Source organism: Chlamydotis macqueenii, chromosome 2, assembly GCF_036417535.1.
Source record: "Chlamydotis macqueenii isolate bChlMac1 chromosome 2, bChlMac1.mat, whole genome shotgun sequence".
In the NCBI taxonomy this organism is placed as follows: domain Eukaryota; kingdom Metazoa; phylum Chordata; class Aves; order Otidiformes; family Otididae; genus Chlamydotis; species Chlamydotis macqueenii.
In genome coordinates this window covers 18137026-18156533 of record NC_141557.1, presented here as the reverse complement: position 1 = coordinate 18156533, position 19508 = coordinate 18137026, and the positions used below count along the sequence as shown (strand labels likewise).

At 39.2% G+C, this 19508-nt stretch overlaps 1 protein-coding gene across 4 annotated transcripts in view; it reads right to left on the bottom strand.

Annotated features, from left to right (window-relative positions):
- ARHGAP21 (Rho GTPase activating protein 21) overlaps nucleotides 1-19508 on the bottom strand; it is a 122714-nt gene that overhangs the window by 65238 nt on the left and 37968 nt on the right. For all 4 annotated transcript variants that reach the window (XM_086742145.1, XM_086742144.1, XM_086742146.1 and 1 more), the window contains one exon: nucleotides 6526-6708. In XM_086742145.1, the coding sequence (XP_086598271.1) occupies nucleotides 6526-6708 (183 nt within the window). The remainder of the gene's footprint in view (nucleotides 1-6525; nucleotides 6709-19508) is intronic.

The window sequence follows — 19508 nt, the reverse complement described above, 5'->3', positions numbered from 1 at the left end:
AGATCTGGTACTCATTCTACTTTTAAAAAGCCACAGTAATTATCATTACCACTCCAACTCTGGGAACAGCAAACAGTATACCCTTAAGCTGGACAGTCTTGCCTGTTTTGTACTTTAACAAAAATACCACACTAGTAGATGAGTACTGTTAAAATTTATCATTATCTCTCTTGAAGCCCTGTAACAGACAGTTGGTTTTGGACTACAAACACGCAGAACAACAGCAGCAAAGAATTAGACAAGGCTAACATCTGCACATCTCTAGTTTCCACCCAATTTGTCAAGTGAATAAACAACTCTACGACTTTGAATATAAGAGCTCCTAGTGTCTGGAAAAAAAAAATGGATCACATGCAGGGGAGGCTACCTGGTTTGATGTTATAAGACAAAAAAATTACGGAAGTGAACTAATAGCTAATACAGAATTGTCATAATTTATGACAAACTGCAGCGGGTTTGTCAGTTTGTCACCGGGTATGCAAAGCTCTGCTATAAAAGACAGCTGCAAAACATCGGTTTTTCATGGTATCAAGCCAATGAGCTCAGGCCTTTAAAAATGGAATGCTTTATAACGCAAATATTTTGGAATTAGCTTTCCCTCCTAGATTTACCTCTGACACACCGCAATATGTTAATACATGCTGCTTCCATACCTCAAGAGAAGGATTTCTTTTATTACATGCCTGCTTCTCAGACTGCTTGAGCTTTCAGAAGCAACTTCACATACCAAAAAAAAGTATGTTGCTGACTAACAAATCCTAATAAACATCTGTTGTTAAAAGTATAATTTAACATACGCTTTTTGCAATGCTAGCTTAAGAAATCTTCCACACATTCCCTATTCACTTTCTTAAGGTAAAGGAGGCATGGGAAGCAAGGAGGATACATAAAGGGTTATATTACTGAATGTGCAGTTATTCCCAGTTTGGTGTGTGGACCCACGCAAACACAGCCAAGTACTTCTGTCAAAATGAAACATGTTAAATCACAATCGCAGATTCCAAGATCATCTTTCACACCATTCTTCACACAGGGCCGTCCCTCCTAACACACATATCAAACAATACATTCTTCCATAACCTTTCTCTGCTATAATGTTTATAAATTAGTTTATTAATACCAATTACAATGAGAAAGAGTCCCTTGATTTCTAGTTAATTAGCTGTTTTGTGCAGGAACCATTAAAAGATTACAATATCCTGACTTTGACCTAGACCTGCAGTACTATGGACACACTGAATGTTAAACAAAATAAGTTAAATATTGTCGTAGTTCAGCCCCGATCGGGACCAGACTACGCAGTCTCTCTCTCGCTCCCCCCACCCTCCAAGAGAATAGGAGGAGATGATATAAGAAAAACGGCTCAAGGTTTGAGATAAGGTCGGTGAGAAATCCTTAAAGTTACCGTCACGGGCAAAACAGACTCGACTTGGGGAAAACTATTCATTTATTTTCTAAAATTAGCAGGAGAATGAGACAGGGAACAAGATAACCTCCCCCCACCCCTCCCTCTTCCCGGGCTTAACATTATCTGTACTACCTCCCCTCCCGAGCGGCACGGGGGGGGAAAAGGGAATGGGGGTTGCGGTCAGTTCATCACGCGTTGTTTTATGCCACTGTATCATCGTCGGGGGAAGAACTCCTTGCATTCCTCCTCTGCTCCAGCGTGGGGTCCCTCCCACGGGCCGCAGTCCTTCATGAAACTGCTCCGGCGTGGGTCATCTCTTCCACGGGGTGCAGTCCCTCTAGAACAGCTGTCCCAGCGGGCCCCTCCACGGGCCACAGCCTCCTTCAGGCCTCCATCTGCTCCGGCGTGGGGTCCTCCACGGGCTGCAGGTGGATCTCTGCCCCTCCGTGGACCTCCATGGGCTGCAGGGGGACAACCTGCTCCACCATGGTCTTCACCACGAGTTGCAGAGGAATCTTGGCCAGGAGCCGTGTTACTCCTCCCCTCCTTCTTCACTGACCTTGGCGTCTGCAGCCGTTCCTCACAACAGGCTGGCAGACGTCTCTCAGGATCCTTTTTACATCTTGTTCACTTCTTATCTCCTCTCCACTTCTTGCAGCCAGGCCGGGCAGAGTTGGGCCCAGTTGGCTGCCCGGTGGGAGGCCAGAGGGTGAGGCCTGCAAGGCCCACGAGGCCTGCGCCTCCCCCTCTCTGCCCCCCACTCAGCTGCTTCACATCTTCTCCTTTTTTTCTGTTTTCCCCTACTTAAATATGTTATCGCAGAGGCATTATCACGGGACATTCTGCTACCAATCGGCTCGGCCTTGGCCAGTAGCAGGTCCGCCCTAGGCCCGGCCGAGTCCACTAAACAAAGGGGAGCAACTTCTAGCAGTTTCCTACAGAAGCTACCACCTTAGGCCCCTCCTCAGTAACAAAACCAGAACAAATATAAAAATATAATATGTATATAAATAATATAAATTAAATATAACATACTGGTATTCAGTATTAAATAATGCAGAGATACTTCCCTGAATTAATTATAACCAATCATGTTCAATCATGTTCAATGACAGCAGGAAGGCTTGTTTTCCAGTCAGATGTAAATGGAGAACATTAAGCTTTACAGATGTCCCTCACATGCAGTTATCCAGGTCACCGTCACCTTGTCCCTAAGGTATCAAGTTTTATTCTTGCAAATCACCCTGCTTATTCAGGTGTTACACATCTAATTCAGGTGGCCTACAGTGCCAGTTAGAGCACTGGTCTAGTTACCCCACCAGGAATGTTTCACATTGATGACAGTGGAAGTCTATCAAAGGCAGACATCAGCTTTGTACATGTAAGGCTAGAAATATCTGCAACTAGAGTTTACCCTCATCAAACCCTAAGTCACTTGTTTAACAAGACTCCATCTACTTTAATTAGGTTTCAAACAATTCTTTCAAGAAAAAAATCAACAGCATCATTAAAAATAAAATGCAAGTTTAGCACTGTTGAGTTTTTCTGACCAGCAATGAAACAAAAGAAACCTTTGTAGAAGTCCTGCAATATTCAGAGACATCCGTAAGATGGACCAGATAGCTAGAATTTCATGTGCTTGACAGTAATCTGGATTTTGTTTCTGCACAAAAGTGATCCCCATTCTGCTAAAATGGTGCTCCGCACTTCTGAGTAACAGGAGGAGAATCCTCACAGCTCCCTCCTTATTGAATAGCAAGTGTAAGGTGTGCTTCCAGTCTGTGAAATATTAAGGGAAGGTGTCACCAAAAAGAAAAATAATCATTGAAGAACTGAAGGCAACTCAAGGCAGGTTCTACTAGGTGCTAATATATTAAGACAAGTGTGTTTTGGGACTCCTAGTCAGCCAGAACTTTGAGGCAGACCTGCCTAGACCTCCTCCTTGTAGCAAGCTCCCTAAAAAAAAAAAAAAAAAAAAAAAAAAAAGGCTTAAGGGCTTTTCAACTGAACAAAGGTATTACTAGACTAACCACTGGAACGCTACACTTAAAATTTAAATAAAAACCCAACATCTCAAATGCACCTAGGTAGAAAACAGATTATTAAAGATTTTCAGAAAATAACACACATTCTTCTCTCCTTTCAATACATCCTTTGGAGTAGAGTTCTCTGCTGCCAAGAAAATTCACCTCAGTGGCTTTCCAAGTTGCAGCCTTCTCTGGCCTGTAGGAAGCTTTTCTTCCCATTCCCATGGAATATCCAGCTGTGGTGTGACCTTTACCACACCCTGCAGCCTAGGAGCATTACACTCTCTGTCCTAGAGATGACCGCTGTTCCCCCCATGTGAGGAGCCTTGTCCTCTTATCCAACTGACATGTCAATAGCTTTTCAGACACACACTAACTGCAAGCAACAGGAGAAGAACTTTTAATGGAGAAATTTTGACTAGATATTTCTGAATTGGAAACAAAAAGTGGGTAATGAAGAAAAAAAAAAATCCACAAAGAATGTGGAAAGACTGATTGAAGTGAAACTCTTTAGATTTTTCTTGTCTTCACTGCCTCTATCAGTTTATGTTGACTTGCAGTGAAATTTAGAGATCCCGAAATCTCTAGGTAGGCAAGCAACCTCTTTCAAGATTGCTTGCCTACCCTGAAAACAGAGGAGCTAGAACACAAAGACTTCCCTGCGGTAAAAAAAGACCTCTGCACTGATTTGGAGGGAAAGTGACAGCATCAGGTTAACACTTGTAGCTCCGAGAAACAAGTAGAGGATTGAGTAACTCTAGCTCTTACATCAACAGCATCTCTAACTTCTGGCTGTAACCTCTATCTTATGTCAGAGGTAACTGTATGCATTCTCAAGTGTGAAGAGACACGGCTACTAGCTTTAAGACAGTGAGAAAATAAAATCATAGTTACCATTACTATATTACACCCCTAAGGTGTGCAAAACAAAACATCTTCACCAAGGCCCTTAGAATTTTGATCAATGAGGAAAGAGAGAAGAATGATACTTGAGCTTAGAGTCAGTGACAGATACTGTAATTAGTTGGTAAACAATATGATCTTTGGTCAAATAAGAATGGCAGATAAATAAGATCTGCCTCATATTAGGATCAGGCTGACAACAGGTGATTTTCATTCTTTAGTACCATAACTTAGGTACACAGACTTCCATAATAGCTTATGAAGACCCCAGAGTAATAGTTTTGAAGATCTCTTCTTTTTATTCTACCACCTCATGGACATCAAAAGGAAGAAAAAGAGAATATAATAGTCCAACTTCATTTACAGAGTATTGACCAGGACTCTCTCCAAACAAACCTTAAAATGGTTAGATGTAACTGAATCCCTGAATAAAGGTATTACAACTATCCAACAATTGCATTATTTCCTTTTCAAAAAAGACAGAAATGGAAATGAATTAATCAGGTTCTGGAATATCAGGGCGGGGGGGGGGGGGTGATAAGAGCACCCTTGCAAAAAGAAAAAAAAAAAGGAGGTAGAATTTCAAGACACATCTAGATATTTACATGTATCAGGCTCACTGCGTACTGCTGGGGTCTCTCTCAGAAACTATCAGATGTGAATGAGAGGGCAAAGGCTGACATCTTTTTTCTTTTTTATATTGCTTGCCCTTTTCCTTGTGCTTATCTTCTTCTGCATATGATAAGGATATCGTCCTCAGTGGGATCTAGTGATACATTCACAAAGCAACCTATCCAGTCACTTCTTAGTTAAGGAAATTCATTCTGCTCATGCTGTTTATGTTTTCATCCTCAACATGAACAGCAGTTGTTGTTAGGAGATGCTAACAAGTGCACGTAATTTGTTCTGCTCAGCTAAGGCTTCTCCACCCTCTTTCCTCTGTTTCACATTAGAAAGTCAGCTAAAAGCAGTATCTGGGTGAATTCCATAGCCTGTGTTGAAGGACAGAAATGTTTGGATCACCTGATACTGCTAATAGGCTCACTCCCAGTAAGCTTCAGTGACTCCTTGTCCAGGGGACAAAATTTGGGCACTCAAGTGCAGGCTGAATAGCTGAAGTTCACTGAAAAATGTGTCCACTTTCTCCTGAAAAGCTTTTTGTACTTCAGAAGAGATCTCATAGCCACCTAGCACAGGTGAAAAACAACAACTTGAACAAAGACGCCTGCGAGACACACGAGTCAACTAGCTGTCCGGAAAGGGTATGAAGCTTTTATACCCATTCTCCATCTCTATTAACAGGAAAAGCAAGAGCAAAAACGAGAGGTGGCATGGATTATGAGAACTTGCATACTTGATGACTTCAAAATGAGCAAATGTTATTTGAACTCAGTAGGAAAAATCCTCTCTCAATATTCAAATTTCTATCACCATTAAACGGACTTTTTCTCAACACCAGCAACTTTCAAAAGGTTCAGTCACATAGGAAGAATACATACACCCTTCAAGCAAAGCAGACTCAATTAACTACCTTAAAATATTTTACAGGTTTTTTATTTAAAGAAAGTGGTCCTTTAACGTAGGTTTGTATGTATTTGTCTCTTGACTAATTGCAAATTGTTGTTCTTTACAGCAGAAAGCACTTAATACAGAAATACAACCCATCTTTCTAATGAACATTCATTTTAGGATACTCAGAAATTATGCTAAACTAATGTTTTTCCAGGCTATTCTCTTTGTATGATGGTATGACAAATTTCACGGGGGGGACACGACGGGACAGGACACAGGACGACAGGGACCATCAACAACAACAACAAAAAACAAACAACAACAAAACCCCAAGCCTCCCACCCTTGAAGTCTACACTTTAAAAGGTGTACAGACTAATCACACTGGGTTTGGATAAAAAAATTCTGTACAGAGAAATATTTCCATATTCTGCAATAGCCACTGGTCTTACCCATGACGATAAATATTTTTAATTCAGGTGAGCTCATATCCAGTCAATTCCATTTTCTTGGAATAGATCAGTGCACCATTATCAAAAAATGCAGTAAGTGAGCCCACTCACCTTTCGGACAAGGGATCTTTCATCTGTATAAGATATCTCTACATATATTTACTTTCAATTAAACTGGATTTTTGACCCAAGAAAGTACAGTAAAGCTATATAGTTTCACTTACTTTAAAAGAAAACTGAACTGCAGATTCTGGAGGGTAAACTATGAAGTGCCTTAAGGTGAAGCCAAAACCCTGAGATGTCCTCCTTAGCACAACAGTTTTGGGACCAGGCCAAGAAAAAGTTTCTTCTTCCTCTGATGGTGATACAGTTTCACTCTGCTCTTTTCCATCTTTATTTTTTGATGCCTAAAACAAAAAAGACACAGACAGATTTCATAATTCAGATAATTTAAAAAAAAAAAAAACAAAAACCCCAAGCCAACATCACTGTGCACTTGAAAACATAATTTCTCACCTCATAACCAAATAACTGGGTAACTAATATTTTCAAAACTACGTGTATTGTAAAGCAGCATCCCTTACAGCATTACACTGCTGGTCATATCACATAATTGATCTTAAATTTTAAATCAAGTCAGATGTCAAGAAAGTCAACATACAACAGTGAAAGGCTCAAACAAACCACAAGAAACATGTACAGTTTGCTGATTTTATTTGCTTTTTACTTTACTTTGGTACAAACACTTGTCTTCTGGGACCCCATTTCTGGGTGCACATCACTCTCACACATGTACAAAAACAAATCCTCTTTTCCTTGCTTACAAAGCAAGCACTGTTTTCTCAACTAGTATCTCGTTACTTAAAACAAGTAAAACAGAATTGAAGAACATATGCAATTCGTTAGGCTTCTTCAGCAAGACACACTTTTCCTCCAGTCATACGTTTTAATTCACCTTTGTTTTTTCCACCCTTAGCTGCTTTCTTTGAACATTTCACTATGCAAATTCTACATGCACAGTTTCTACATACAGTTTCCTTTTACAGTCCTACTGCAATTCCTCCTCTCATGCAGAAATAAGATATCATAGGGGCTTTTTTAGGGGTTATTTTATATGCTTACGACTCAAGAAACATTATAAAAGTATTTATCTTCTCAGTCTTACGTGAAATTTTCCATTTCAATTTTCAAAGTGAGTGCCACACCACACGTAACATTTCAAATCAAAGGCAGAAGACATACAAAGAAAGCATGCTTTCTATGACCCTCCTCTAAATATTCTTGTTCAACGATGCGTGAAACAAATTTAGATACCAGAGCCTATAGTCTATTCAAAGGGCATTCAAATAGAAATAATAGTCATCTTGTCCTTCTGAAGCTCTGCTGCTGCGGCTCAGCAACTGCCTGATACGTGTCAGAATTCATTGCTTGGTTTTCTTCCTAGGCTGCTCCAAAATAATCCCTTTTGATTCAGAGTTGCAGCTGGGATCTCAAACTGCAGTACTTATCGGCAAGGTAGGCCCAGCCAACTCCAGTCGACATCTACAGAGAAGACAAAGCATTTCCATTCTAACCACAGTGACAGCAACACATATTACTGTAAGAAAAATGCTGCAGCTGCTTGGCAAGATAGTTAACTCACCAGAACAATATTCTGTATTCAGGTATGTAAAACACCATGCATTTCTATACAGATGCTATGGTTTTTCCTCAGAAATCCACATCTTGGTATATCAAACAGGAAGGACAAGGAAATACTAGCCAGTGCTTCAAAGATCAGCCTCCCAACCTCCAACAACTCTGTTCTTCAGCAAGGAAAAACATACAAAAGGGTCTTGGTGCTACTGCCAAGACAAGAAATGGAGCCACTTCTGGAACCAGAAAACACAGAGAATCCAGAGCTGCCGACAGGACTCTGCTCCTCTGAAAAGCCTGGAAGGATTACGAGCAGATTTTGGAAAGAACAGTAAGAAATATTAAGGACTCGATCTCAGCCTAGTCTGTCCTCATCTATCATCTTAATTCACATTTTAAAGTGTTAGTGTGAATCTGAAAAGACTGCACAATTAAGACTACTAACGAATGAAAAATTAGTGAGGACTGTGGAACTGCCAAGGTGAGTGGCTTTTGTTTAAAGTTCAAGCAATGCAAAGATTAAATTTAAAGTTACATAATCCTTTAGCCTAAGGGTGGGGTTTGTTATTGAGGTGCTTGCCACCAATCTGTTCAGCTTCTGAACATGACAGCATTTCTTCAGTTCTGCACAAACAAATGTCCCTTCTCAGCCTTTCAGTCTCATGACATGAGCAGAAATCAAAACCACTAAGAACATTTTGATTCTAGTAAATTGGCAGAATAAATAGCTTCTAATTAAAAAAAAAAAAATAGAAGGAAAAAAAAAAGAAAACCAACACTGGCCTCTAGAAAGCGACAGTCATTTCTTCCATTAGGTGACAGGCAGCAATCCATCTATTTAATCTTATCCTGCAATTTCTGTTTTTCCTCTCAAATTTTTATAGATAACACTTGATGCAGAAGTTTTGAACTATCATAAACAAAACTGCAGGTATCACATACAGTCAGATTTTAATAAGCAAATACCTTTCATTATGGATACATAGACAGTAAGCATAAATGTAGTACTGAAAAACAGATGTCTACAATATACTTGCATCTTTTTTTCTGACAAAAACCTCCCTAATTAGCCTAAAGGTAATTTTAATACGTATGACAACTGATCACCAAGGTTTACGTATAGAAATACGAGCTCAAAATACAGCCATACAAAGAACTTCACCAGGTCTGAGAAATGGGAGATGCAGTATTTGATTATAGTGAGAAGAGAACCTTTAATTTCCGCATAATTTCATGTAAACTTTTAGCATTCAGGGAAGTGAACCAACAGCTATTTGTAAACAATGGTACTCCCTAGTCAAATAATTATTTCTTCAAAGAGTCTGCCAGAAATTGAAGGTTATCTTCACATCATTGTTGGACCCCCTGCAAAGTCTGTAAATAGGGCAACAGAAAAAGCCAATATTATTAATAAGTGTGAGATATGTGCAGTAACAGCAACTTTCAGCCACCACTATGAACAAGGGAATCCGAATCATAAAGAAAAGAAGGTCAATGTCTGTAACTCCCTCCTCACTAAATAAAACCAGGACAGTCACCCTGTGATACGTCCAGCCACATCACACCCAGCAGAATATCCCTTGCCAGAGAAGGCTTTAAAAAGCAACAAGAAAAGTCTTCCAAAATACAAACAAAGCAAGACAGCAAGCAAGACACAGATGATGTTTAGTATTTGCAAGAATATGTTACTGAAGGCAGAGTTCCTACACAGGTTTCCTTGCAAGCCAAAAAATTGACAGTAATCAAGTTACAAAGACACAAATACCTCATATTCTTAAGGTGATTTGTCTTTGGGTAGACTCATTTACATTTCAAGAGAATGAAAAAATGAATGCTTTGTTTTATATTAATTTCATATAAAATCTAACAAATCAAAGATTATTTTGTCATATTCCATACTGAAGATCTGTATGTTTGCTTCTCTATAGATTCAATGCTCAAAATTGAAGTCAGAATTCATGCAATCAAGTTCAAGGACTGAAGAATCCCAGGCTACTAAAAATGATTCAAGCATCATTTCCCTCAGGGTTTCTTCATACGAGGTTTCTGCATAAAGTATCTCAAAGCACCATTTCCTGTTATATGCAATTACAAGGACATACAACAGATGCTTAAGTGCATTGTAAAATGCATACTTTGTTTTTAATATTGTGTTTAACCCTTTTTTTCTGAGCAATGAAAGCATCCATGAAAAATCAGATGGAGTCTTAAAGAGCTACATGAATCACTGTGACTTAATGTACAATAACAGAATTATGTAAAATCAGTAAATAGCATTGATGTTTTAAAATCATACTATTTTCAATTAAAATTAAATCTTAAGTCAATAGTTTCCCACTATATCAGCCTAAAAAAAAAAAAGTCTTAAAAGGTAAACACACCCAACTTGCATGCTCTCCAAAACCCCTCTTAAACTTCTGAACAGTTTACAGACAGACCTATATTGAGCACTGCTAAAAACCTTTAAGTGACAGTCATAGGTTACTGCAATACAAGCTATCAATAAAGAACTGTCTTCTTGACCATCTATGCAGGTAAATAGGTATAGTCTGACTTCTGAACACTGTCTTCATAGATGAATAACAGTGAACACAAGAAATAATTTATACATTGCACTATCAATCCTTGGGCGGGGGGGAACATTTAAGGCATTTTAAAGTTGGTGTGAGCAATCAATTTTCATAATCAATTTTCATCTGTATTTCATCTTTGTGTTCAGTACACTAGTAGACAATTATTTCTAAAAACACTTGGGACTGACATCCAGGTTTGTGCTACAGTGTTTTTTAAACTTGTTTTGTTTCCACATAGAAGACTTCACAAATAAATTAAATAAAAGTCTCACTGTTATTGTTACTCAAACTACATATTCTGGTGTCTAAATCTATATTTAAAAAAAGAAAAACCCACTCGACCAACCAGAGGACTTGGCTATCAACCTATCAACACCTCAATAAGAGCATGGAGAGAGCCTGTGCTAAGCAGGGCCTGCTTCAGCTGCATTTAATAGTGTCCAACCTTTTGCTAGTCTACCAAGAAATGTGGTATCTGAAATAGCAACTCAGCTGGATGGATACATGCTGAACAGAAAAATGGGCTGATGTCACATCATTTAACTGATTCAACCACCATCATACAGTTCTTAGGTTTTTAGTCACTACTGACAAAAGCCAGAGCAAAATGGATCTTGAATGTAGTTATTAATCCCCAAAATCATCCCAAGATAGGATATTCTAAATGTTGTAATAAGTGCTAGGCTTGCTTGAAAACAGTGATATTTCTTGTATCAGGTCACTTATTTGCCCCTAATTTCTGTACCCAAACAGCTATCACTTAGTTAACTGCCCTGACAAATCTGCAATTTCACAGGAGGGGCGGGGGGGGAAGGTTTTTCTAGAACAGTTTGATCTTATTTCATGTGACAAAGTATAAAGTGCTTTAAAAAGCCAACACAGGGGAAAAAAAAAAAAAAAAAAAAAAAAAAAAGGTCTTTTCTGGCCGAGGCTACAGAATAGGAGAAAAAAAAACCTCTGCCTATATAGGCAAGAAAATGTTACCCACACAACAATGGCAGATTTCATTGCAAGTCAGCCTTTGTTTTTTTAATAATCAGGTTCTTCCACTGATGTTTTTTAAATAAAATTATAATAAGTCACTGGCCCTTTTAGTCTCAATCATATAGAGAATTTAAAATTGCTTTGCTAGAAGTTGACAAAAAGTCAAATGAAGCAATAATATATAGATCTAAAAAAAAAAAAAAAAAAAAAAAAACAAACCCCAACAAAAAAACCTTATCAGATAGGTATACCAAAAAACAGAGAAGGTTAAGAAATGATGAAGCAAAGAAATGTATCATGTCTAGAGGACAACACGTCCCCTCGACTCTTATCATTTTATCCTCTTGTCACAGACACGGACTCCTGCACACAAGGGAACTCTGACAGAGTAAAAGTTCAATCCACTGGAGAACATGCAGTTCCCTGGTCCTTAAATGTGACAGAAAACAACCAGAAATCCTCCCTAACACACAGCTCCTGTGTTCTTAAAACACATAACACTTCCTCTAAGAAAAATATGAGACAGACAGACATTTAAGACAGCCAAATAAAAGGTTATACAACTTCTGAGATACATTATCTCTATCCTCATTTACAGTATAAGGAGCTATACCCAGCACCCAGAGAAAGTCAATGTTTTATCTCAGTAGCACCTCAAAAGAAGGATTCATACAAGGTGCAAAATGACTCTTTACATTTCAGTTCTCCTCGAGCTCATAAATCAAAGATTTCAAGGGACAGGGGTCACATTTATAAAGATAAATTCAATGACCACATACTGAAACACTCTGAAGTGGTGGCAAGATAAGTGTCTTTAAACCAGACTGGAAGGTACAAATAGCATCTTATACAGAAGGAAGTCATTCCCAGTCAGAGAAAAGTAATTGCTGACACAAAGGTGACAGCTTAAGCAAATTCATCCTCCAGGTATCCAGGACACAGCTTTGTCTTCAAAACAAACTGTGCCATCACTCTCAGCCTCAGCAACATGTTCATCTCTCACTAAAAAAAAATCCCTGCAAAGAGACCAGTAGGAAACCTGCAACACAGAAAACCCAAAACTTACAGAATAATTTTAGGGCTCCATGTCAAATATCCATTTGTCTAAACTTCTGACTTTCATGCTCAACATAATCCTGTCGCCTTCCCCTAAACAGGTAGAAAGGACGTTGCGAAGGATGGAAGATCAGGCAGGAAATATAACCTGGCAGTGTATGTACTGATAGTGTCCTTCCCTCAAAGAAATCTTCCATCATTTTCTGCTCCTGCAAGGTAGCTACAATGTGTAACCATCAGTATCTCCAAAGACACTTTGATGGTCAGAAATTAGTCTACCAAATTGTTGGGATAAAAGGAAACCTTCAAAAATCCTAGATGTATGATCTTGGGTGCTAGCTGACACCATTTAAAAAAAAAAAAAAAAGTCATCTAGAATTTGCAAAAAAGGAAGAGAGGGGAAAAAAAAAAGAAGATAAAAACATAGAATCATAGAATGGTTAGGGTTGGAAGGGACCTCAACTCAGTCTTTAACAGCTACACTGCTAGACTTGTTAAGAAACTTTAAGCTACACTCCAAAGGTATCTGCAGCAGTGCATGCATAACACCAGTCACTGAAAGAAGTTACCCCTTCTTTACTAACACTGAAGTTAGACTGTACAGTTATTAACAAATCATCCCAAACATTTCAGTATTTTGTGTCAAACTACAGCGTTCATTTTGCATGCTACTCCAAAGCCACCCTTCACACTAAACAAACAACAACTCAAAAATATATATAATTACTAATTACTGCTCAATTTATGTACAGATTTAAGCTTAGGGCAGATACATAATAAATATGAAATAGATGCATCTACCTACACAGTCTACCATCTCCACAGGACTTCTCTTGCACTGTCTCTCCCTCCACATAATAAGACATTATGCAGCACTGAGACTGTAAAGATGTCTGTATGCAAAGCCTCTGCCTTTTCCAAAAAGTAATTTTGTTTTGAGAGTCTGCCTATGTAATCTCTGACTCCCTTGTGTATATACTCTCCTCTAAAACTAAATTCTCATCATGTTCAAACCCTGCCATTAAGCATTCCTGTGAGTTCTAATTTAATAAGAAAGTAATCTTTTTTTCTTGTCTACCTTTTAGAAATACAAACATTACCTAGGCACAGCTAAGTGTAATCATCTCCTGGTTGTATGTCAAACTGAACTATGCCAAGTAGAAATAAATTACTATAGCGCCAAAAATAAAAGCTTCCCTCTATCCGATGAGTTCAACACTCAATACACAGCTCACATGCTATACAAATTCACAGTACAATATATACACAACAGTATATACAATATATTTATGTAATTGCTGACATTTACTATGTGCTGACATGTACTTTTTATTAACAGCGCTTCACTAAAGCTAAATATGACCACAACGTAGCAGATTGGAATGAAAGTAGTTCAGTATGAATGAGCCTTCATCTATGGAGTGACACCATAAGAGCATTCCCTGAACAGAAGACATGGGCAGTCCAAGACACAGAGACATACTGAAGCACAGAAGAGGGAAGCATTTCCTACCCCAGAACATCCCTAAGTATTCCTCCATTCTTTTGCAGAACAGGTCACAGGGAAATTGATCATACCCAGTAGACCGTGCTAGACCTAGAGATTGGTAGAAAGATCCTCAGAGCATGAGATGGAAAGTATCTGCCTCCATCTTGTTCACTTCGGTGTTACGTAAGAAATCTGCAGGAAGGACTGGGTTGCTCAATGCTAGTAACTGCCGAGCCTGTTTTCAGTAGGTATCAAGAGAAGGCTGCCTTGCCATGAAGCTCCTGAAACTGGAAACGGAGATGTAAACAAGCCCTCAAAGCTCAAAAGATCAAACAGTTGCAGAACTGCTCTCACCACAAGAGAAAGCTGAGATGTGGAGATAAATGGAACGTGAGTCCTCACACATACAACAATCAGTAGATAGCATTCACTGAGACAGATAAAACTGGTCCAGCCAGGGCCCTCTCTCTGGAGCTATTGCTAACAGCAGAAGACAGTCTGCTTTTGGAACTGGGGTGAAGCACAGCTCTTCTTCCATGCAGGAGCCTTGCATGAAAGCAAGGGGAAAAAAAGAAAAAAGAAAAAAAAAAAAAGAAAGAAAGAAAAAGCTGTCTTCAGATGAAGATTTCTCCAACTCCAAAACTGGGGAAAGTGTCAGCTCTCAAAGTCACTGAGGGCCCCATTCATCTCTTACACGATATGCAGACATGGAGTGTAGGATATTTGCTGAGAACCCCCAACACTGACATTTCTGAGTTACAGCTGAGGGGGATGCAGTAACTGGAAAGTATTAATAAAGACAAACTGAAGAACTCTATAGCTGTCCAGAAGAAGATCCAAACCCTTTATGACTCCAGATGGAGAGGAAGTTACTGGAGTGAATGGTTTCAATATCAAACAACAGGAAAACACAAATAAATTATTAGTAATTGCCCTAAGACTAAGGGCAGGGATGGGCAATGACCATTTCTCATGTTTGCTGCTCACCTTGGCTGTGCAGGCGGGCCCTGAGCAGCCACCAGCAGCAGTGAGGCAGTCTCTGCCAGCAGCTCTTCCTTACTCAGCCCTCTAATGGGTCTTGCTGAGTCGTAACCAGCTGAGATATTTCAGAGCAAGGGCAAGGCAACAAAGACATGAATTTCACTCAATGGAGTGACCGCAGATCTAGGTGTCTCCCTCACAGGAGCCCACCTTTTATCATCTTAATGCACTGTTACGGCACTAAGCCCAGGTGGCCAGAGGAACAGGTCCTTTTGGGGGACTAACCAAAGTTTTAATCCAGGTATCTGCTAAGAGGTGGTCCTGGCAGCAAACCTGCCACTTTCTTTTAGGATTGCAAATCCCAACCAGATGGAATACAAGTCTGGAATATTCTTTTACTTCAATAACGAAGGCAGTGGCTGCCTGCCTGCAGCAGAGATCAGTGAGGACACCAATGCACGCTTTGAAATGCCTCTCAGAACTGAATAACCCAATTCAATAAAATACATAAATGATGCCCTCAAACCAAGCCCAGGTAAGGAGAAAGGCTTAACAAAGTGATGCAGGACTACTCCAAATGTATGAAGTAAGTGGGAAATCTGCAACCTTTCGAAAACAAGGCATCTGTGCCAGCACGGCAGATGGCTGGGAGGCAGAGGGAAGGAGACACGCATTGCTGCCATGCACCGTGCAGGCTACAGACCTGGCTTGGGGGTGGAAGAAGGACAGAGGAAGATGTGTTTCTCTGTACTTTTCTAACTACTATTGTAGTAAATACTTTTTTTTCCTTTTGAATGATTGTATTTACAAGATTAAGGATTTCAGTTCTCAAGAAGGTCAAGGCGCACACAGAAAAATAAAACCATCCACACATGCAGCTTATTACACAGCTTAAACTTTCCTTACTGTGCTTTGTTTATGAAAGGCTGCTTTGTAAAGCCCAGCAGTTGGTGCTCATCTCAGTCTCATCACTACTCCGTAAGACCTGAAAAGCAAAGCTGAAGGCTATCTACAGCAACCTTTACTTTCCTCCTTTAAAATGCTCACACATTTGTACCACATCTCTCCTCTCAAACTCAAATACAGAAAAGCAAGAAGGGTTAGAGGAAGCCTATACCTGAAAAACTCCACCCTCTTGATAGGAAATCAAATTCTTCCACCACCACACAAATAACTAGCTTTACACTGGCAAACCACTCAAGGATTTAGCGACAGTGTGAAAAAGGATTATCTCAAAAATGTTGCTTCCATGTGCCAATTTTCAACTGAAAATTGTTCATTTTACCCGACTGTGGATTAAACATAGTGACACCAGCTGGCTCTATAAAGTGAGCCCAGTTGGACATACTTGCTTGACTGAAAAAAGCATGCAGTTTCTCAGGCCAGGGGAGATTCAGAAAGATTTTTTTCTACTTTGAAGCAGGGAGAACCCCAACCTACTAAGTCTGGCCAGACTTGAAATAGCTTTTTACACAGAGCAAGCCCTAGTTTTCCTATACTACAGTTCTGATACCTAAACTTTTTGCACTCCACCAAGAGCAAAATCAGGTCTAGCACAATCAGATCTGTGCTCCACCACAGCTCAAACAGGACTTCTCCAGAGTTAGAACCCAATCCTCAAATTATTCAGATGTATAAACAAACTTACAAGATTTAAACACCAGATACTAGCAAGTTTAGCATACTTCAACTCATTAAAATAATCCTAGTCTACCGTATAAATGTGTATTAGATATTCATACACACAGAAAAGTATAGTATATTTTGTGTGTGTGCACATGTATACACATTTATTTGTAGTAGCTTGTCCATATCCAAAAACTGTACTACTTTACTGAGATTCTTTTCAAAGTTAATTAAGTGCACTTCAGTTTAGATGGTGCCTTATAATTCCACAAAGTAAAATTTCAAGCAACAGCACCAACAAACAGAGTAAAAAGTACAGGGACTTCACAGGATAGAGATGCAAACTATTTTCACCATGTTGTTTGTTTATACCTTGCATTTGGTACTTACAATAAAACACACACAGTTCATAGTATTAAATTTAGTCAGAAAAACATTAAAAACAAAGAAATTGAGAGCTTCCTTGTTTTCTTATAGGCTCATTAGCAAAAGTCTCCCCTCTTAACAGCTACATCCTTAAACCAAAAAGAAAGGAAACATCTGCAGGGCTGGTAGCATAACAGCAAAGTGTCATGTGATCTTAATTTAGCAAAAATCAAGCTTTTCCTTCACTGCTTGTTCTGTCGTTGGTTGTTAAGAATAGGAAATGCTTTGTCCTCACCTTACAGTCTAATCTGGAAATATCAGAGACAGGAGACAAAAAAAAGTATGCTTCTACCTCTCAGCAATGAAGCAATGTTTGAGGTTACTCCATGCATGATAAAAGCACCTTCTCAGCAGTCTGACAGAAGTGATTAAGAGTGGTGTGCACAGAGTCACCGCCTGTCAAGGGCTGCCTCACATCGCTTCTTCCAGCCTACGGGAACTTTTTGATAGACCCAAGAATATGACCCACTCTGCTTCCTACAAATTGGGAGAGAACAGTAAGAAACACTACCAATGTCCCCAGCTCAAGTACACTACAGCAAAAGCAAGACTGAGTTTCAATTAAGTTTATACTCTCATGCTTTCTAGAGTAACACGGACTTTATCAAACACACAACATGTCAGCAAACTTCCACTACACTTTTACCAGGCTATTATAACACATCTATTTATGTAAGTGAAGTAGTTTTGCAGAAGTCATGAAGAAAAACAAAATCACAACACAGTGTAAAACCTGACCTGTGCAGACCCCATTTCAATAACCAGATCACGACAGCTTTAAACTAGTGTCAGCTCCAAAACCACCCGTACAATTCCTTCAGTTCATACTGTTTCTCTCCACTGTAGCCAGATGCTGTGTCTTGCTTCAAAAAAAAAAAAAAAAAAAATCAGCAGCTCTGCAAGGGACACAGTTTAAGTTGGACAAACCACCCAAGGCAGCACCCACTCTTTCGGTCTCTGTCCCGACGGCAAACCTCTGTGCTTGAACTAGGCTACTCCATGATGCAGCTACAACGCTGAGTAAGAGCTTTACTTTGCTGGCTCAGCAGTAGGACAAATACACCTTACAGCTACTCTTATCGAATGCAGGTATGAGGCTGATTGTCTCTTAATGAAGCTACTGAACTTTTCAACATAAGCAGAACATACTCATTCCTGTTCTAAAAACAAGAAAATGAAATCATTTAGAGACTAGTCACACCACTTTGTCTGCATAAATACATCATATCTGATGATTGATGCTGTAAAGGCTTAAAATCATTAAATCCTGCAGTGCTGCAGCTTTACTTAAGATTTTATTTCATGTAGAAGTGTCTCTGACCTGCCCAGAGCCAAAAGAAAGCATTTGGAAGATCAGGAAATTGACCCTCAATGTCAAAATCCAAACTGTCACCCTGAAAACCTGGTTATTGCAAGTGAGTTCTTATTCCTAAGTCTGACTCTGATTGCAAGTGAGTTCGTATTCCCAAGTCTGACCCTGGCTGCAGAAAATTTACCTAAATACATGGGGAGAGTTTTAAGAACAACTGACTTGAGAGTAGAACTATTCGTATCAAGCCTGAACTTCTTAGGAAGTTAAACGCAGAGAACATGGCTCAAAACACCACAAAACTTGCAAGACAAACGTGTCAAGATTCTTTACATCCCCACATACTCAGCTTCCCTTCTCAAAAATAACCTCTAAATATACAGCTCAAGCTACTCAGTGTTAAAGCTTTCTAATACAGAGACTATTAATAAACTCCTGCAGACAAATTCACCACTTAAATATAATCCTGGTCCCATGTTTCAAGATATTTAATTTGCACACACTATAACGCACTGTAAGTTTTAAAAGCCTTAAACTTAGAAGTGAAAAGGTTTGGGTTTTGTACAAAAAAAAGGTATTAGCATACATATGTTAGCATATATATATCCAAACACCCAAGTTAAATTGTATTTGTAATCAATTGTGTATATACAACAGAGGAAGAAAAGCAGCTTTTTCAGTGAAGAACTTAATTTACAAAGATAATGCATAAGAACATGCCTAAAAAGGACTGCAGTCACCCACTGGAGGGGGGAGGGAAAAAAACAAAAAACAAAAAACAAAATCTTAAATCTTTATGCCCAAAGATGAGCTATCACTAAAGAGGACAGAGAGGAGAAATCTGTCCACAGGATTTTCAGGTCAGCTGCAAATCCAGCTTTTGAACATCGACTTACAAGGGGATCATAAATGGCCTGCCTATCTTCTCACAGTTTGCATTGACTACATCAGTAAGAATGATTGACACAGATGACTAAATCTACATTTGTATCTCTGTCTGGAGGTTGGGGTGGGGGGGGAGAGAAGAAATCTATTTTAACACAAATCTATTTGCTTATTTAAGAACTACTTGTCTTTGCACGTCTATTACTATGGCTTGAATTGCTCACTGTTGCTGAGTTACTTCCC